We start from the raw sequence: 22,480 nt of genomic DNA, 5'->3' as shown, positions 1-22,480 counted from the left end.
AGAGACAGAGTCTCACTTTATTGCCCTTGGTAGAGTGCCGTGGTGTGGCGTCACAGCTCACAGCAACCTCCAACTCCTGGGTTTAGGCCATTCTCTTGCCTCAGCCTCCCATGCGTAGTTTACTTTTTAAAGCTTTTTCTTCAAACTGAACAGACTTGAAAAATGAGCATAAATATAACATTCAAATAAGATAAATAAGCTACCATAAGCCCAATTCATTCTTATCTTCATTTCTAAAACTACAAGTCACCGAAGTTCAACCCTTTCCTCAAAGTCAGTCAACATTTCTAAGAACTTTTTATTCTACTCCATAAGTATGCCTTTGGTGTCTCCTCTTATCAATCATCCTGTCACTGACTTTTCATCTTTTCCTTGGCCTTCTCACTTTCACTGCTTCCTCAGTGGGGCAGCTATCCTATATTCTACATGGGTAACATTTTTCTTTGGAAGACACAAATTTGATGATTCCAGTGGGTCCCTTCAATTATACTGTGAAATTCAAACATGAGACTGGCAACTAAAGGCCCTCTCCTTGCATTACGACCTGTTATTTCAGTCCACTTCCTACCACTCCTTTAACTTCCATAGCGCTTCACATCTCCACGGCTTCTCAGTGTCTAGAATATTTTTTGCATCCTGCCGAAAGAAGGCAACTGGTGCTCACCCTTCATGTTTAGATCAGACACTGCTGCATGTAAGAAGCCTTCCAGGACCTTCCCAGACACAGAAGTCTATGCCTGTATTCCTGAAGCATTTTATACACATCTTTGTTATAACTTTTACTTCATTTTACTTCTTTTCAAAGTTTGTATTCCCTAGTAGACTATTAATTCAAGTATATAAAGAAATTGTGTGCCTGTTTATCTCAATATTCCCAGAATGTCCCATAGAACTTGGTGAATACCAACCCCTCAATAAATGTTTTCTGAATAAAGTAAAAAAAAAAAAAAGCCTCTTTTTATTCAGGTATTTCCATACCTGCAGAGTATGGAAAGTGGGAAAGGACAAGCTTTCAGAAAAGAGAGGGTAAGAAATATGACTATGTCAGATATTTTAAAAAGAAGAATAATCATTTCATAGAGCTAATGGCAACCACCCTGATGACAAACCTACCACTAAATGAAAAAAACAAATAAACAGACAAGATACAGCAGGACAGAAGGGGACTTTGTTTCAGCTTCAGCACCATCTGTAAAAGGCCTCTTTGCCTGTTCCTAGCGAGGCAGTCTGGAAAACAGGGGTTAATACTGAGGCCCTACTTGTTTAGAAGACATGATTTTTTCTCCTGAAAAATATACTTATTTAATTTTTGTTAGTATTTTATTCTCTGGAAGGTCAATCTGTGACAGATAATTAAATGTTGATTATCTCTCGAATACTATAGTTTTCTAGGAGACTCTATTTCTTATTCAATTGTTATGCAATGTAGTATTACATAAATGACTATGAATTGAAAAATAATCAATAGAATTTGCACATGGATAATCCAATCCAATGTCAGAACTGCAAGGGGAGAATGTTACATAGAAAAACTAATAGTGGTGCCGTAAGGTGTCTTCAGGAAGCTCTGGCATCTCCTTAAGCCTCCATCACCTCCTTCACTCAAGTTCCCCTTAAAACCAACAATTTAGACAGAAACAGTGTGCTTGGGAGGCAAACGAAACCTGTAATGCTTAAGTTAAGCCTGGTAAATAACAACTTTATAGAGGACAGTATATTTATTGTTTTTAGTTATTTAACTCCTTGAAATATAATAGTAAAAAGAACCATTTTTTAGGTATTTGTTACCCAATCACATTTAATTCTCATACACTGCCTATCGGTGACACTTTCAAACACCACGTAGCAAGAACAGTTTCACTGGACTGTGAGACCCACGATTTAGCAACCTTTTTGCTTTGAATCCTATGCTATCCTCATAAGCCCTGGTAAAGAGTGCAAGCTTCCAATATCTAACTCACTAAGATGTGAAACAGACAAGTTTGTAAAAATGTTAGTGATAACAATATTAAAATAAACAGACTCAGTCACAACGATGGATATAATCAAATAAGATTCTTTAAATTTAGAAACTATCACCAATAGAAGGAAATGCTTCAATTATTCAGAATAAAACAGTTTAAATTTTAAAAATTCTCAATTCAACAATAAACAATCACTAGCGGTCCAATAAACAGGATGTACCATATAAAAAACCAAATCTACAAGTAAGCCTTGACTTAGCTACATCTAAGTCAATAAATGGATAATTACATTTAAAAATGACTACAGCAATCCCAACTATGTCATTTAATGCTGGCCAAATCTTTTTAAAAATTAAGGTATACCAGTAAGTTAACAATTTTGTAAATATTTGTATAAATGATGAAATTGATCAGCATGAAAATACAAGTTGTAAGGCAATAGATACTACAAATCTAAAGTATTGAAATTCCCATCTCCCTTTAAAAGGCTAACTATTAAAATTAACTTTTAAGGAACAAAGAATTACTAATTGGTAAACATTAGGGGCCACTTTCCTATCTCCCTTTAAAAGACTAACTACTAAAATTAACTTTGAAGGAACAAAGAATTACTAATTGGTAAATATAGGGGTCACTTTCCTATCTCCCTTTAAAAGATTAACTACTAAAATTAACTTTTAAGGAACAAAGAATTACTAATTGGTAAATATAGGGGTCACTTTCCTATCTCCCTTTAAAAGGCTAACTACTAAAATTAACTTTTAAGGAACAAAGAATTACTAATTGGTAAACATTAGGGGCCACTTTCCTATCTGCAATAGTGTATCCTGGAGATCAACATGTCACACTTGGAGGATATTTTTCATGGAAGAAATGGTGTCTAATTGTGGTCTAGGTTGTTTCTCACACTTGTTGAAAGTAAAATCAATAATTTCCCAGATCAACTGCAAGGCAGATTGGTAAAGTTTCAAATTATATCACTGATCACTTACCTTTAACAGGTGAAAACATGCAAATAACCAATTTGTTCTTTTAGAAAACTTATAGGCTGATGTAGGACCATCTCTAATTATTTGATTAGAGAAATCAAAGAAAAAGTAAATAATACCTCCTTTGTTATATTAAAGGTTGGCTGCTGTTTATGTTAATTTAGACATATCAGAAATAATTTGGGAGTATCACAAAAATCTAATATCAATTATTTGCAATGTATCTCAAAGGCCAACTTATTTAGGTTAATGTGATAACAGAACAAGATTTTCATCTTCATTTTGAAAGGTGGAAGAAACCAATTAATCCATGAAAATCTATAGAAGCAAGCTAGAGGGGGAATGAAAATCACAACTGTTGCTGTTTCTACCCACCATGGTGACTCATGACCTGCCCAGCAGCCTCCATGCTGACATTCTGGAGATAGTTGTGGCAGCGTTCCTTGTGCTCCTCCAGTGAACTGCGCTGCTTGTAACTTCGTCCACAGTAGTTGCACTTGTGAGGTTTGCCCACTGGAAAGAGAACGTAAGGTCAGTGTGCTGCCAATCTCATTCACCTCCAAAGCAAATTAGCCGCTGACTTCTCAGAGTCCAGAGGAAGTATTTATATGACTTTCAGGCCTAAATCTCTTCCTCCTCCACATTCCAATTTGTGTCAAGACTAACAGTGAGAAGACAGGCAGATGGCATCTCCAGCGACAGGGGAAATACTGAATCAAACTCACGCTCTGACTATATTCCAGACTGTGAGGGAACGATGACCAATCTTCAAATTATCTGACTTGTAATGTATTTACACAATTATCTCAACTTTGACTCATTCAAAAGACAAATCAGTACAGATACATGGTGAGATTTTGTGTTGGGGGGATAAGGGCAGAGAATTTTACTAAAGAAAGCTGAAGTGCAACAACTTGAAATGTCATGGTTTAATAAAAGGAGATTATTCATGAGAAACAAGTAGATTAAGAAGAATTCAAGTGGTGAGAAAAAGTACAGATAAAAGTAGAGTGTTTCTCTTTTCTTTCCGCCTTGATAATAGTTCTTCACACATGCAAAACTTAGCAGCCGCTAAGTCTATGCTTCCTCATCAGCACTCCTGCTACAATACCAAGAACCAGCCCACGAGGTGCTTTCAGTCAGAATTATTACTCAATATTTAGTGACACAATAATGGTAATATTTTCCAAAACATCTCACATCCAGGAGATGAGTTCTTCCCTAATAGTCAGGGAACCATTACCTCTGTGCCATTATCTCAATAAATCTTTTAAAATGCTATGATGGTTGTGAAAACAAACTTTAAAAAAATGATCAAAAGAAAAAATAACCTCTATAGAAAGCAGTATGTTATCATGTATGACTATTCATAAGGCTGTCACAGAGAACTTTGACTCTTGGCTTTGAGTGGATAGAGAACAACATAAAACACCAGGTAGTCTGCACCAAAGCCCTCGGTAGTGAAGCACAGTGCCATTCAGGTTACTGCCCTCATTGGATTCCCATAGGAATCATTTAGTTTTGCCCAGAGAACAGACAACTCTTTTTCATGAACAAAGATAGCATCCCTAACTCCAGTCACCTTACAAACCGCTGCTATGACACTGGTCACAAGAGGAACTGAAATAATATAACAAGGCAACAGATTCGTGGCTGCCTAAAAGTTTTACTGTACTGTTTTAAGAAACAGAACAGAACAAAACAGAATCAATCCTGTAGATTGTATTTGAAGTACACATAAATTAAATCAGTTATTTCACTCTCATTAATTATTTTTAAATTATCTTTGAAACTATTTAAAGCAAGAGTAGTCCTTTGAAAAAGTACTAGGCAAAGTAACTTCTGTATTTTAGAATCAAGAATTTCTGGGAAGTTGCTATAAATATTGTGCGGAATTTAAACTACCAGGTGAGAGCATAAAAATAAGATAATTTTTTCTGTCAAAGTCATTTAGTGTAAATAATATAAACACATTTATGTGTAAATTACCTTCCAAGGTATGGGGCTACATGGCAGAAAGCCGTTGTTTGCTACTAGAGTTGCTCAATTATGGATTCTTTCATACTGTTTCTCTAGAAAGAGTGATGAGTTTACAGGTTTATTACACCACAGATAATACCCCACTATAAAACAGTACCCTCATTTCTTGGTCTTCCCTGGTGTCTGTCCCTTCACATGGTGTCTTATAAAGCCTCTGTGTTTTTTTGTGAACACATTCTCCTACACTTTCTTTCCATTATTTCTGTAAAGAATCTTTACACCTTCTCAATTTAATTGAAAGATCGTTTTTCATTTTATTCCCTTTGGCTCACAACCCTGTACAAAGTCCCAATTCACCTGATAAGAGAAAAAAGACAGCATGCTTTTTACCACTTTTCACTCATTTCTTTCCCTATTTCATTTCTGAAGTCTATCCTATCTGCTTTACTTCAACATCTCCCATTTTTTCATCTATTTATTTTAAAACAGCATTCTTTCCTCTTCATCCCATCCTGTTCCCAGGGAGTCCAACAGGAATCTGAATAATTGTTCTAAATATATATTTTCTCAACTTTCACCTCCATTCTACTCCAGTAACTCAACTACTGGGTGACATGTTGGATTTTGACACTTCTAACAACCATCCGATCTCTAAGAAAGTTACTCTAGGAATACTCAATTTTATCTTTTTACTTCTCTCTTTCATTTAATACATAGTTACTAAAAGATTACTATGTAACAACACTGTGACAAGGTTAAATTGTAAAGTGGAAAACAAATTCTCATGGTTGTCTATCCTCATGCAACTGACAGTCTGGTGAGGAAGGCAGACATTTAATAAATATACATTACATATATACATAAATGTATATTTAATAAATAGACAATACGTTAAAATTGTGTGAGGTTGTACACATGGGGGGAAAAGAATGATGTGCTAGTGTAACATGGAAAAACTAGTCTGAAGGCAGTTGGACAGGAAGCTCTGTCTGATGTAGGAACATGTAGGGTGACAACTGAAGAAAATTCAGTAATCAGATAATTGGGGACCAAGGGTGGAGGGGAGGCGGGATTTCTGAGAACTGCCATCATCCATTTTCTCTCCTATGTGGGTCATCATGAAAGTTCTAAGATACACAAAAAACAAGAAACATAAAATCTGCATGGATGGAAACCAATGACGCCCTCCCAGCAATACCCATATAAGCCTAGCAAATTGAAACGTGTACGAGAGACTCGTACGCGTTGGATGCTGTCAACTGTTTTTCTTGGATGCTGTCAACTGTTTTTCTTGGATGTGAAATAAAAGACCATAAAACAGTCTATCTCAAAATTTTCTATACTTAGCTCCTTCAAAGTCTAAATTTTGCCTTTACTACTCTTTTTTTTTTTTAATTTTTAATTTAAAAAAAAATTCTTTTGAGACAGAGCCTTAAGCTGTACCCCTGGGTAGAGTAACAGCTCAAAGTAACCTCCAACTCCTGGGCTCAAGAGAGTCTCCTGCTTCAGCCTCCCAAGTAGCTGGGACCACAGGTGCCTACCACAACACCCAGCTCTTTTTTTTGGCTGCAGCCATTATTGTTGTTTGGTGGGTCTGGGCTGGATTCAAACCCGCCACCTTTGGTGTATGTGGCTGGCGCCACAGGTGCCGAGCCCCTTACTACTCTTCTTAAGAGTGTTTTCACTTAAGTGTGTTTTCAAACATCAACAAAATCCCAGACAAACCTATGGCTCTACTGTTCCACAAGACCATTTCCTGTCAGTTCCTTGATACTATTTTTTGATAAATCATGTTCATAAAAATGTGGTTTATACATCCTATATAAAGAGTTTGTCTCTATTATGAATTTATCTTTAATTTATAAGAAAATGCATATAAATTATAAGTGAATATGTGTAACACATATATTCATAGAACTGTATTTTGTGACCTTTATTTCTATAAATATTATTATTACGTATTTTCACCAACTGAAACACCTTTATTCCAATATTTCTGAAATATTTTTGGAAAGTTAATACCCCCTGAATCACTAATCCAGTGTACTTTTAGCCTAAATCTCCCTACTCTCTTGATCACTATCAAACTTCCTTGCGTCTTGTAGCTTCTGGGATCTGATTCTGTAATTTTCCCTCCATGGCTTCTCAACCTCTTCCTTCCTACCTTGCAAACATATAAACATTCCTCCAGATTTTGTTCTCAGTTTAGTGTTCCCCCTCTGTGCTCTCCAGACTAAGTCTCTGTTTTTATGAAACATCCACATCATGCCTGGAATAATTTCGCATGTTCCTAAGCTCATACTCATCACATAAGCCTCTTTCAGTGACGTTGGTGAGTCCTTTCCACGTAATCTCAACAAACAGGGCAGGACATAGATTTTTCCTCTGTGCTGAACAACTCTGTTCATACTTTGTTGATATATTACTTAAAATTATTGGATTATAATTATCTATTTCATAGCTATTTATTTCCCTATTTCAAACAAGTGCCAGAAGGACAGAGATCTCATTTTACTGAGGTAGTAATAGATAATCCTCGTGGAGTTATTAAACCCCAGAGACTCTCAATACCTACTTGCTGAATGAATGGCTGCCCTTCAAAACCATACTGTCAACTGCCTTTTGAGTATGACCTCACAGACACTTTCCTGAAACCAAATCTAACACTCAAGATACCAAAAACTGTCTTCGTCTACAAAACTCTCTTTATTCTGACCGTCCTTTTGTGCTACTGTTCCCTTTGTTGTAGGAATCCAGACTCCTAAAATGTGGTCTCTTTTGTTGCCTTGTTTCTCTTTTGCCACGTACAAATCATTGCAAAATTCTATATAATACACTCCTAAACTGTCTCTCAAGTTTATCCCTCCTCATTCTCACAACCCATATCCTACTGCAAGCCTTCAGACTTCATATGTTTTCTCTTCCCACATGAAATTATTTCTTTTTCCTCTTCAACAACCTTCGATGACTGCACACTCCTATGGAACAAACTTCACATCCTTTTACCTGGGATTCAGGACCCTAATCTGGCCCCAAAGCACAATCTCCTTGTCTACTCCAGGCTCCAGCCCAAATTACCCAGCATTTATACTTCTGAGTCATGTTCTTTCTGAAATGATTTCACACAATTTCTGCTACTTGAAATCCTTTGTATACTTCTACTTCCAACCTCATAACTCTGTTTCATCTAAAATAAACTTTCTCACTAAAGAATTATAACTGTATTTCCCTGTATGCTTAGAACATTCTACCTTGTATTTGCATTACCTGTGTTCTTTATACATGGTCTTTATACATTCATTTTTATCTTCCATGTTAGATACTGACCTCCATGGGAAATTATAACAGTATCTTACATATCTTTGTAAACTCTGAAGAGTTTAGTTTGGTGACTTGTTTACAAAAACGAATAAGTAGAATTTTCATGAATGTCATCCTTTCCAAACCCTTTAAATAGTTTTCACTCATTGTTTTTTTAAAATAATTTTTCTAATTTCAAAAGCAATATAGCCATATAAATTAAGTCACAAAAAAATCATAATTTAGAAATAACTGTCTTTAATATTTCTGTATCATAGTTCTGTATTTTCCTATGCATGCAAAAGTAAATCTTGTTATGAAATTAAGTTATTTTATACACCAAAATACTTATTTTACTGAGCAATAAATTTTGGACATTTTCCCCATATTATAAAATAATACTTCATTACTGTTGTTAGGTAACAATTTTCCCCCCAGATACTAGAATTACAGAAATGGTAAATTTTTTGTTTGCTTCTCAATTTTAAAACTTTTCCTCTTTACTTTCTATGATTATTTTTCTTTTTACCATTGTAATATATATGTCCATGCTTTAAAAGAAAATCAAATAGTCCTAAACAGCATTTAATGAAATAGTTCCCTCTCAACTGCTACTCCCCACAAGGAATCTAATCATCATCACCCAAAGTAACAATTCTCCAGTCCTTCTGGTGATTACAGCCAAATGTTGTATCTAAATAACATACAGGCTTTTCATTATTAGTTTTAGAGATAACCCATTGGCTCTCTGTCCTGGTATTTAAAGGTTCAGCTCACTTACAAACATCCTCTCATTTCTCCTTTCTGCTGTCTTTCAGTAGTTATTATTAGAGAATAATTACTGATTAGTAGCATAGAAATGGAAATTTCCAGTATCAATGGAGACATTAATTATAGTATACTACTTGGGTCAACAGTGACTTTTTTCTCTTTTATGCAACTATTAATTTTTCCTAGAGTTAATAATTGTCTCATTTTCAATTTCTCCTTTGTTTCTGTATCCATTGCTGCTTACCCTACTGTGTAAAATGGTCTCATACCTACTAATAACTCTTCTAAAAACTACCAGTCCCAATCTCTCAGGGCTATGCTACCCATACTCCTCTCTTGCCTTCCCACAGCCATTGATACTTTTTGCTCCAATTGGGACTGAAGGTACCCTGGGTTAATTATACAATTGTAGTCCCGGAATTTTCTTTGTCCTCTCATGACTGGATCCCTGTTACCTGAATCCTATCTTTTCTTCTATCTCTTGGGTGTGGAATTTCTAGGTTGAAATTTGTATTCTCTTAACAATTTGAAGGTTTCATTCCATTGGGCTACTAAACACTGAAGTTTCTTTTATTTTTACTTTATTTATTTTTTGAGACAGAGTCTCACTTTGTTGCCCTCAGTAGAGTGATATAGTGTCACAGCAATCTCAAAGTCTTGGGCTTAAGCAATTCTCTTGTCTTAGCCTCCCAAGTAGTTGGCACTACAGGCGCCCGCCACGACGCCCGGCTATTTTTAGATATAGAGTCTCACTTTTGCCCAGGCTCATCTCGAACTTTAATCTCAAGCAATCCACCTGCCTCGGCCTCCCAGAGTGCTAGGACTATGGTGTGGCCACTGCGCCTGGCCACAGAGACTCATGCAAACATAGCTCCACAATGTATATATGGTCTGTTTATCTGAAAGTGCTTAGTATCTTCTGTTTGTCCATGGTACTCTGAAACATCTGAATTAAGAGTTATATATTTTTAGTATAAAGTCTTTAATTTAGATATTTATCCCTTAGCTCTAAAGAAATATGTGTATTAAATATAATACTTATAGCATAATTCATATTATACAGAACATTTACAAATGTACACAGATAACATATAAATGTATGTACCATATATACACATTATTCTAGTAGTTGTTGATAGTCTATGACTATTTGAAATTGATTTTTATGTAAGGTGTTAAGATAAGAGCCTTACACTATACTTTAAAACAAACAAACTAGGTATCTAGTTGTCCTAGCCACATTCATAGAAAATATTATCATTTCCCCTTTGAATTACCTTTGTTGAAAATCAATTAATCATATGTTGTGGGCTATATTTCTAGACTCTATTTCATTCCATTAATCTCTATGTCTACCCCTAAACCAAGGGAGCAAGTCTTACCAATAGTCTTTAAATCATGTAGTGTAACTTACCTAAATTTGTTTTCTCAAAACTATTACAGCTATTTTAGATCTTTTAAATTTATGAACAAAAATGAAGTCATTTTGCCTATTTGTATTGGAAAATGGAAAGTTGACTGGAATTTTGACTGGAATTGCATTGAACTGAATGATAGGCTTAATTTTAAGAGAATTAAACATCTTAATATTGAATCTTTTAACTCAAGATCATGATATATCTCTCCATTTACTGAGGGCTTTAATTTCTCTCAGCAAGGCTTCATAATTTTAAATGCATAGGTCTTACATATATTTAATTATATTTATCTGTAAGTATTTCACACATTTTTGAATGCTATAATATATGCCATTGCTGTCTAATTTTCAATTTCCAACTGCTTACTACTAGTGTATAGAAACAGACTTGGTTTCTTCTCAGTATGCTGAAGAGACATCTGCATTCCCATATCTGTTGCATCATTATTCACGATAGTCAATCTATGTAGTCAACCCAAGTGTCCGTGAATGAGGAATGGATTAAGAGAATGTGCATACATGCACACACACAGAAATACCATTCTGCCTTAAAAAAGAAAAAACTCCAGTCATTTATAATAACGTAGATAAACCTGAAGGACATTTATGTTAAGTGAAATAAGCCAGCTACAGAAAAGAAAAATTCCACATGATCTTATTTATATGTGGAATTTAGAAAAACTGAACTCACAGGAAGCAGAAAATGGAATGGTGGTTACCAGGTGCTGAGGCAGAAGTCGGAGGGGGAGGACGTTTGGGGAGGTGTTGGTTAAAGAATACAAAATTTCAATTAGATTGAAGGAATAAGCTCAAGAATTCTATTGTACCACATGGTAATTATAGCTAATAATACTGTACTGTATTCTTGAAAATAGTGGAGAGTAGATTTTAAGTATTCTTAACACACACAAAAAGCATATAAGCTAATTAATGTTAATTAGCTCAATTTAGCCACTGCACAATGATATATATATATTAACCTTACATCTTAATATTGACTTTACATCTTGCAATCTTAATAAAATCACTCATTAGTTTTATTTATTTATTTTGGTGATCATATCACTTATAACTAAAGACAGTTTTCTAATTCCTTTCCAATCAGGATGTTGTTTATTTCTTTCTCTCTTGTTACCACACTAACAGCTCAGTATGATGTTGAACAGAGAGAAGAGAGTAGACATTCTTGCTTTGTTCTGATCTTAAGGGTAAACTTTTCATTATAAGTAAGATGTTAGCTGAAGGTTTTTCATACATGACCTTTATCATGTTCCTTCCTATGCCACGGCTGAGGTTTTTATTATTCATGAAGGGCTGAATTATGTCAAATGCTTTTTTTTTGCAGCCCTGAAGATAACTGCAGGTGTATGGTTTCCCTTTTTAGTCTGTTAATATGAAGAATTACATTGATTTATGTTCCCAATGTGAAATCAATTTCAAACTCCTGGGATAAACCCCACTTGGTTATGATATACTAGCATTTGTTAAAATGCTGTTAAGCATTTTTGTATCTATATTTAGGAGGGATATTACTATACAGTTTTCTTGTCTTATAATGTATTTGATTTTAGTATCAAGGTAATGCTGAACCCAAGAATTCATTTGGAATTCTCCATTCTTCTCCACCCTTAAATGTTTATGATTATTATTATTATTTTATTTCAGGATAATGTGAGAGCACAAACAACTAGGTTACAGTGTTTGCATTTGTTAGGTAGAGACACATTTGTAGTTATGTCCAAAACTTTGGAATCAAAAGTTTGGTTTTGCAAATTGACAGTCACACACAAGAGGTGAGCCATGTACCGTTACATTATGCCCCTTAGGTGGGAGCACACCAATCCCCTTCCCTCCTCTCCTCAATTTGAAATGAATTGAATTATTCTCTTACACAGGCCTGAATTAGATTGTCTACTGGCTTCATATTGGTATTGAGTACACTGGATACTTGCTTTTCCATTCTTGTGATACTTTATTAAGAAGAATGTGTTTCAACTTGAATGTTCCTTAAATGTTTGACAGAATTTCCCAGTGAATTATCTGGAGTTATCCTTGCAGGAAGGATTTCAACTTTTTTAATTTCTGGAATAACTAAAGGGCTATTCAGAATAGCTATCTTTTCTTGAGTGAGCTTCAATAATTTCTATTTTCCAAGGAATTAATTTATTTCATATAGTTGAATTTATTGACATTAAACTGTTCATAACATTCCTGCATTATGCTTTCAATGACTATAGAAGCTTCAGTAATCTATGATTTCATTCTGGATGTTGACAAATTACATCTTCTCTCTTTTTATATAGATTAGTCTTAGCTAGAAGTTTATCCCTTTTATTGACATTTTCATGGGATCATTTATTCGATTTCATTGATTCCTTTGATTTCATTGATTCTTCCTCATTATTTTGTGTTTTAGTCTTTCATTCGTTTCTGCCTTTATCATTATGACTTTGAATTTAACTTGTTCTTTAATTTCTTAAGAAGGAAGATTGATCATTAGTTTGATACTTTCTTCTTTTCTAATATAACTACTCAATACTATAAACGACTCTCTAAGCACCACTTCTATTCTCATTATGTTCCTGTTTTTCTCTCTACTCTTGAACATATGGAGTATATTTACAATAGCTAAATTTTTGTCATTTTTGAATTTAATTTCTTTTGATGGATTATTCTCTTGATTACAGATTACATTTTCTTCCTTTTTGTATTATCTGTTAATTTTTTTAATGGAATAGTGGATATTGTGAATTCTAGATTTTGTTGCATTCTTTAAAATATGGTTGATTTCTTCTATTATGCAGTTATGTCACTTGGTATCAGTTTAATTCTTTTGAAATTTAATTTTATGTATTAAGGGAGATTTACAGCATGCTTTACTATAAGGGCTCATTTAGCTCCAGTATTAAGGCAGTACCCTTCTAAGGACTTTACTCAATGCCTTGCATATTACAAGAGCTTTTCACTTTGGTGGGCACGAACTATCCCCAGCCTTGCATGAGCGTCAGGAATTCTTTGGGTTTCTGCTTTCTAGTGTTTCTTTACCCAGATTCAGATAGTTACCTCACACACATATCCTTAAGTATATCACAATTTTAGCCAAAGAGCCAAACCTATGCAGAACTCCAGAGATTTTTCTGGGCAGCTTCATCCTACCTGCTATTCTGTTTTGCAAACTCTAAGCCTCCTAGTCTCCCTGGACTCAGACCTCTGTCTCCTCAATTTAGCCTTCTGCCTGGCTCTGTGTGGGTTTGTTGTCCCTGAGCTATGGCCTTGAAATTGTCTCCAGGAAGTAAGCAGGGGCAATCTAGGTCTTACCACCTCTGTTTGTCTTTTCTTAGGGATCACAGTCCTGCACTGTATATAATGCTATTATTTAAAAATCACTTAATTTATATATGTTCTAGTTGTTTAAGATGAAAAAAAGATTCTGGTTCCTAATACTTCATCATGGGTACAATAGTTATTATTTTTAATTTGATTAAATACCAAGAAATCAGGCTAACTTTTAAGTTTTAGTAACTATACAACTCAGTTGACTAAGGAAATGTTTCTTATAAATATAATTCTAAGAAGACATGTTATAATACTAAGAATTTTAAGACACAGAAGACAGCAGAGTCCCTGTTCTCAGCCATCTCAAAAGTTAACCTATAGTTATTCACTTCTTGATGTATTGTCCCTTACAAAAATTGTACACTAACAAAAATGGAAGAATTACAGATACAATCTGTCAGAAATGCAGATAGAGATTCTTGACTTGAAGAATGAATTACAAAGTAAAGAAATCTTGATGATTCTGCCAACTATTCAATGGGAAAAATAATTTTCTGGCACTGATGTGTATGTTCTCTACCTGTCTTTACATGGAATTAGAAATAATAAGTACCAGCTCCATGTACCTCCCCCAAAGTAAGAGCAAATCAAAAACGATAAAGAATTTTGAAATAGGAATGTATGCCATCAATTCATAGTGTTATAAAGGTATACTGCACAACCAAGTCTTACTGATTTATATTTTCTCAAAATAGATCACTTCAAGAGTTTCTTAATGAAACCTATAAAACAATTTATGATAGCACTAATAAATGTGATAAATGGTTTTCCTTGTATAGATGTTTATGTTTCCACACACAGAAACATAAACACATCTATCTAGAGAAAATATGTTGATCATTTTTCATGATACATAAAATTAGTAACAACTTTATGCATATAACATTCAGTTTTCTTTAATAAAATTAAATGCACCTACTTTCCTATAAATACTTCTAGGGTAAAAAATGTGAGTCTGACATCTGACTTTACCTGGTAACTGCCTATAGAATTATAAATTAATCTGAAGAAAAATTAGCACTGACAACATGGCTCAGCTGACACTTAACTTTGCAGTACCTCTGTAAGTTATACGTTGTTTAAATTAGTGATCTGTTTCATTGTATGAACTCTGTATTTAAATGTTTTCAAGGTTCTTGATCCCTATGGCTATAGTGCTGTTTTATAAAAAGGTTTTGCAAATTGATAGTCACACCAGTAGTCTGTGACACTTTCCACTATACTGCAGCCAACAATGAATACTCACATTAAAATAATGAATTCTATACTAATAATAGTACAAGCCTATGTACTCCAGTTGCAGAAAGCCACTTCAGAATGTTAAAGCAAGCTCTTAGAGATACTGTAGGATATTCTCCATTTTTGAGGGAAATAATAACATTTAACACCTCTCAGACACCACACTAATTACTCACTCAGTTTCAACACTACACATCACACTACATTCCTTTCAGTGGATGTCCTATTTTGTGATGCTGGGTTTCTGTGTTTGCTGCAGTCTTAAGCAAGTGCTGCATAAAAACCACTCTGGAACAGGAAATGACAGTGGCAGGGATCAACCTGATTCCAAAGTCTAGGAAGATGTGCAGGGCCCAAAAGACATATATTCCCATCAAATATGTAATATTAAACAATTGTGGCCATTTAAGAATTAAATAAAAACATTATTTTGTTTATCTATACTATAATTTTTTGAAATGGCTATAAAGGTGTTAGGAATCAAATAATGACCAAGTTTAGGTGAAACTGTTAGGTATTTCTTTTAAGCCTAAAAGCACTTTGTAAAAATTACAAAGACACTGAGAACACAGTGAACCAAGAGAATTTTGGAACCTCTGTCCCAGGCAATACAATATAATTGTCTTTTTATTTGGCATTCATGAAACTAACCACTACACAAAAAATTGATTCAGCATTTGGAGGTCATCCTTTCAAGTTATCCAATATTTTCACCTACTTATCAATGATGGTCTTACTGCTGTTACCTTTCCCATCAATTTGTTCAATCTCTTTCTATATTAACCTAAATAACTTCTTAACTCATTTCTTATAAATATTCAGATTACATATTGTTTGAAGTTTGGAGGTTTAAAATTTTCTTGTGGTCAAAACAGTTGATAATTCTCCTTCTGTAGTTTATTTATTGTGATTTATTTATTTCAAATTCTACCTGATAAAAAATTTTTGAGAAAAATCCACATCGATTTTTTTCTACATCTTTCTAAGCCTGAATCACTTTAGAATTAGTTTCTTATAAAACAACTGAGAAAATAATACTTTAGAAAGAAAACAGATCTCTCCCTGAAAACTGAATTATTTTTCAAAGAGAATCTGTCTTATTGAATCATTTAAGTATCATTTTCAGTCAAAAATTATTCTAGTAAGGTAACTTTTATTTCCCTAAGAAATTTACCAGTGAAGGCTGAATAAAGGTAGTGGTGATATCAACATTTAAACAAGTCTGTGAAACTATATTTCCATGTGGATTTCTTAGAGATTCCTAATGTACATGAGCATCAGAAAAGTCTGTTTGGATGTATAGATTCAATAAGAAAATAAACAAACAAAACACAACTTGTTTAGCCCAATGTTTTCCCAAACTGTAAATATAGCACTATTTTCTCTTTGAACAACTATTAATTTCCCCAGTAAATACATACTTTGAGAAACACTGCACTGTGATAATAAAATAGGCACATATTGCTGGCATTAGTGTACTTTACTATTTTATAAGATTTGCCTTGTATTGAGCAAGGAGTATAGTCCCTTTAACATTCATTTAATAAACATTTATCTAGCATTTCCAGCATTCCATATACTATGATCTAGGTGCTGTGGATACAGCACTGGACAAGAGACATTATCCCCAGGTTATAGGGTTAAAGTGAATCATTCACATATATCCTCTTGTTTATTATGGAATAACAATTTTCTTTCTTCTTCTCCTTTTTTTTTTTTTGCAGTTTTTGGTCAGGGTTGGGTTTGAACCCACCACCTCAGGTATATGGAGCCAGCGCCCTACTCCTTTGAGCCACAGGTGCTGCCCTGTAATAATAATTTTCAAACCAAATTAAAGATTTTATAAAAAAGAAAATGCTCATGGAACATTATTTTCATGAGTGTAAATTGTTGGCATCTATTTTTATATCACTTTAAGTAACAGGTTTTCTCCAGATTTCTTGAACTGAACACCTGAAATAAGGGAGCAAAATGTAATTAAGCAAAATATACAGTATTTGCAAAATATTTTCGCAGTGTAACAGTTATGCTCTTGAGACATTTCTTTACAGTGTAAAATGGCTTTTTGATAGTTTATTTTTAGGTTTGCTAACAAAATAATTACTTAGATAATATACACACATAGATACTTAAATCTCTCAGAATTTTTGCAGCTCTGCTAAAAATACATACATGTCAATTGTTTATTTATACCACAGATATTTATCAATTGCCTAAAATGTGAAATGTACAATCATCACAATACACAAGATATTCATAAACCTTCAAACTCAGAGGAATGATCACTTCTTTCATTGTAACTATAACAAATTATTTAACTAACTGACTCATTATTACAAATGCACACAACATTCACCAAGAGAAATAAGAGGTAAACAGAGAACTGAGTAAAAACTTTTTAATATATGGAATAAAAAATCCCATCCCACAAACTTTCTTTGATGTGCTTTATAGTCATCAAACTACAGGGATATCTCAAAGATATTGATGGCTTAGTTCAGAACATGGCAATAAAGAAAACTACATGATAAAGCATGCCCACAATTTTTTTTATTTCCCAGTGCATAAGAAAATTCTGCTTACACTATAGTGTATTAAGTGTGCAATAGCATTATATCTAAAACATAAAGTACTTACTTTAATTTATAAACACTTTATTGCTAAAACATGCTAATAACCATCTGAGCCTTTAGCCAATAGTAATCTTTTTGCTGGTAAAAGAAGATTTTGCCTCAGTGTTGACAGCTACTAACTGATAAACGGGTTGGTTGCTGAAGGTTGGGGGTGTCAATTTAAATAAGACAACAGTTTAAATAAGACAACAATTTAAATAAGACAACAGTGAAGTTTGCCAGTCCAATGATACTTCACAAAAGATTTCTCTGAAGCATGTGATGCTGTTTGATAGTATTTTATCCACAGTAGAATTTCTTTCACAATTGGATCAATTCTCTCAAAACCCACTGCTGATTTACCAATGAAATTTATGTAATACTCCAAATCCTTTATTGTCATTTCAACAATGTTCACAGCATCTTCACCAGCAGTAGAGTTCATTTCAAGAGACTAATTTCTTTGCTCATTCGTTAAAAGTATCTCCTCATCTGTTCAAGTTTTATCATGAAACTGCAGCAATATAGGCACATCTTCAGGCTCCACTTCTAATTCTAGTTCACTTGCTATTTGCACCACAGCTGCAGTTCCTTCCTCCAAAAGTCTCAAACTCCTGAAAGTCATCCATGGGAGCTGTAATTATCTTCTTCCAAACTCCTGTTAAGGTTTGTATCTTGACCTCCTTCCATGATTCACAAATGTTCTAATGGCATCTAGAATACTGAATCCTTTCCAGAAGGATTTCCATTTATTTTGCCTAGATTCCAACAGAGGAATCACTAAGCTATGACCATACAAACTATACTTCTTAAATAATAAGACTTGAACGTTGAAATTATTCCTTAAAGCACGGGCTACAGAATGGATGGTGTTTTAGGAGTCATGAAAACAAAACTAATATGTTTGTATTATCTCTAATAGAAATCTTGAGTGACTAGGTACATTGTCAATGAGCAGTAATATTTTGAAAGGAGTCTACGCCTCATTTTCTAAACAGTAGGTCTCAACAGTAGGCTTAAAACAGTCAGTAAACCAGGGGTCCTCAAACTACGGCCCGTGGGCCACATGCAGCCCACGGAGGACATTTATCTGGCCCACCAGATGTTTTTGCCACCACTGCCTGTCCTGCTTAACAGCTGACTCGTCCTGGGGCCCGCAGGCCAGCCCTCCAATGGTCTGAGGGACAGTGAACTGGCCCCCTGCTTAAAAAGTTTGAGGACCCCTACTTGCTATAAACAAATGTGGTGTCATCCAGGCTGTGTTGTTCCATTTACAGAGCACAAGCAGAGCAGATAGATTTAGCATGACTTTCAGGGTGCTCACTTGTTTGGAATCATAAATGAGCACTGGCTTCAATGTCAAGCCACCAGCCACATTAGCCCCTAACAAGAGAGTCAGCCTGTCCCCTGAGGCTTTGAAGCCAGGCTCTGACTTCCCTTCACTGAGCACTCACAGGCCACTGTGGGGTTATTAATCTATAATGAGACAACTATGACAAGAACTCAGGGAACAGCTGAACGTAGTGACTTCTATGACTATCCATCAGTATAAAATCTCTATGGCAGGCAAGGAACCTTAGGTGATAAAGAACTCAGAGTGAGAAGGAGGTGATATAAGACAAGCGAAGCTGGCAGAATCTCCAATGGCCATGATAAATAGTTTGATTTTACGATAAAAGCAACAGAAAGCCATTAAATGACTTAAGTAGATTTTAAGATTTAATTTTAAAGTTGGGTTTTAAAATAATATTTTGGTTGCTAAATGGAGAATAAATTGGAAAGCGGGAGTAGAGTGAATGAAAGTGTGGGCTCTGGAGTTAGGCAGACCCGAGTTCATATTCCACCTTCTTATGAGTATATTAGAAGTTGTATAAAATGTACATACACAGTTATAATGGTAAGATCTTTTACTATAAAAGAGAATACTTTGTAAAAAGTATTTCAAAAAGATAATCTACACTGTTCTTAGATTTATTTCTTTTATTCTATACAACTGTATACAATGCCTCCAGCATTATGACATATTTTTGTTTATAAGAGCATGCTGTGAATCTCTACTTTTATATGCTGAGCTTGTGTGTGTGTTTTAAATATAATCCAATGATATATTATCAGCAAAATGGGGGGAAAGAGAAATAAGGTATCTTAATATGCTAAAGACCTATACATATAATATATAAAATTAGAGAATGTGGGGACGTTAGGTTAGTATCTCTGTCCGTATACTCGGCGTTCCTTATCTGTTAAAATAAGGTTCTTAAAAGGATGCTTGTGGCAAAATAAAAAACTATTAAATATTAAACATCATTTTTAGTTTTTATAATAGGATATTTATCATCTATTAGGAAACACACCCAAATACCAGTGACCTCCATTAATCTTAAAAAATGTCCTAATTAAGAAAAGAATATTCAGTTAAAATCATTCATTCCATCTACACAGAGTAGAAAGGATGGGAATGCAAAATAGAAATAAGATCTCTTAAGATGCGGAATCTAGGACCTTTCATTCTTATCCACGTGCTTGTTATCACCACACTTCTATACAATTTAAAGGGATTCCACTCTGATAGATGAGCTATGATACCTTAAATACAATTTTAACTATATTCTAAATGTATTTTGCATACTTAAGATGAGTGATAGTTGGCTTTTATTTCCTTGTTTGTCTGATTTTCTACAATTTGGGAGTTTTCTCACAAGATCTGGCAAGATTGTACAGGCTGTGGATGACAGGGTTTCTTTGACTCTCCTGGATAAAGCAGGAGAAATAAAAGGAGAGGGTGGAGGACAGCTTTTTTTTTTTTTTAGGCCTCCAAACAACACTGAAACCATACACAACGGTGTGGCATAGCCTTTGGACACTGGGTGAGTAATGAAGTTTGTATGCAGCCTCTCCACTTCTGCCACGGAGTTCCAAACACACCCTGCCTGCAGACTCACGGAGTGGAAGGAAAAATGTGAAGTGGCCACAAGTTAAGACTGTCCACACAAGGGGGAAAATTGTGCTAGTAAATTCTGGAATGAGGACAATGTCAGTAGAATAGAGTGATGAGAAACAGGTCCAGGAATCTTGCGCATTTCTTTAGGACTCCCGAGAACTGAGAAAGGTAGGAGGAACACTTCTTACATTAAGTTGCTATAACAAATGTCTTTGCACCAAAATGAAGAGAACTACATCAAATGAGAATGCATTACAAAAGAAAGACTTCATGTTACATAATTCCTTCTAAAATACGCACCTCAGTGTCTGAAAGAAGCATGACTGTTACTATTCACAGAGAAGAAATGGTATATGCTATTGCATTTTAAAATTTATTTTGTAAATAAATTTACAAAGAACAAATAAGATAGGGTAGACATAGACTGATTATTGGCGAGGGGCTGGGGTGGGGAGAGCAGTGTTCTACTGGGTGGAAATCACATGGACTATCTTAGCAGCTGGCCTGACAAAGTGACTCTTACTTCCTGGACACATTTCAATGGGCAGCGCCTTAAGTGTGTCTTTAAAGAGTCAAAAATGAATATGTTAATTCCATCCCATCTCTCCGGTCTTTAATGCAAAGCACAGAGGCACCAAGGGCACTGAAATCAGCATGTGATGGACAAAATCAGCACAACACAGTTATACAAAATGATGTGTGCAAGTGATACTGCTTGTGTAACTATCAGTGTAATCCACCTCTATCAACCACCAGGAAAGAATGGAGGGGTTGAGGGTGGGGAAAGTTCACACTTGGGAGATCACTCAGAAGGTGGGCCAGGTGCCAAGTCTACAATCAGTTTAAAACAGTTCCTTCTCATGAGAAGCCTGCAGGACAAATTATATTACACTTAATGCATCACTACTATTAGGAATGAAATGCACTAGATTTCATTTCTGAATGAGCATAATTTAATCCAACATGTTTATCATTATACTGATCCCTGGATTAGCAATTATTTTAAAGGACTCCTTGGCAAATCTGGTAGAAAAAACACAGTGGCCTGATTTTAAAATAATGTAAATATGAAAATAACTGATCATAATATTTTGTACAAGTAATCAATTTTCAGACTTAAATTCCTCAATCATTTCAATAAAATAATCAGTACTATTATGTTAATATCCAAAAGTCAGTAACCTACAGAAGCCCTATGTTATATAAAACATCTTGCATGTTATGTAAACTAAAGAAAGTTATATATATACTTTTTCTGGCTATTACTGCAAAAAATAAAATGAAGTAATGTTGAAGGAAATGTTTGAAGGATTAGAGGAAAGACGAGAGAGCAAAGAGAAGAGAAAACAAAATGAGAGAGAGGAAGGGAAAGTAATTTAAATAAAACAAAATGGAAAGTGGTGTATTACAAAAGAAAGTGACCACAAATTCTATATTTTCATTAGAATATATTTTAGCTCTTGGAATTGCTGATTGGTTCGCAATTTAACAAACGATGTGGTTATTAGTAAGAAATGACAATATAGTTGAGGGCAAATTGCTGTCATGACAAACTGACAGACTGTCTCGTATGAGATTTAAAACTAGAACAGATAAGTTGTTCCTTTAACAACATGGTCAAAGATTAGCTCTATCTCAATCCCAGCCAGATACCACTTTTCATTTTTTTTAATAAGAAATTTAAAGATATGGATGGCTCATGCCTGTAATCCTAGCATTTGGGGAGGCTTAGGTGGGTGGATTGCCTGAGTTCAAGAACAGCCTAAGCAAGAGTGAGATCTCACGTCTACTAAAAATAGAAAAACTAGCTGCCTGATGGCCAGTGTCTATAGTCCCAGCTGTTCAGGAGACCAAGGCAAAACGATCGCTTGAGCCCTAGCTGTGAGCTACGATGCCATGGCACTCTACCCAAGGTGACAGAGTGAGACTCT

At 34.7% G+C, this 22,480-nt stretch overlaps 1 protein-coding gene across 4 annotated transcripts in view; it reads right to left on the bottom strand.

Annotated features, from left to right (window-relative positions):
* IKZF2 (IKAROS family zinc finger 2) overlaps nucleotides 1-22,480 on the bottom strand; it is a 154,256-nt gene that overhangs the window by 18,864 nt on the left and 112,912 nt on the right. For 3 of the 4 annotated variants that reach the window (XM_003784978.1, XM_003784977.1, XM_012802154.1), the window contains one exon: nucleotides 3,329-3,466. The exons of the other annotated variant lie outside the window; for it this stretch is intronic. In XM_003784978.1, coding sequence (XP_003785026.1) covers nucleotides 3,329-3,466 — 138 coding nt within the window. The remainder of the gene's footprint in view (nucleotides 1-3,328; nucleotides 3,467-22,480) is intronic. 4 annotated transcript variants of the gene reach the window in all.

Source organism: Otolemur garnettii, unplaced genomic scaffold (genome assembly GCF_000181295.1).
Source record: "Otolemur garnettii isolate 467f Iridium unplaced genomic scaffold, OtoGar3 scaffold00013, whole genome shotgun sequence".
In the NCBI taxonomy this organism is placed as follows: Eukaryota; Metazoa; Chordata; class Mammalia; order Primates; family Galagidae; genus Otolemur; species Otolemur garnettii.
Note: the sequence above shows the minus strand (reverse complement) of the source record. Positions and strands in the feature narration are given on the sequence as shown.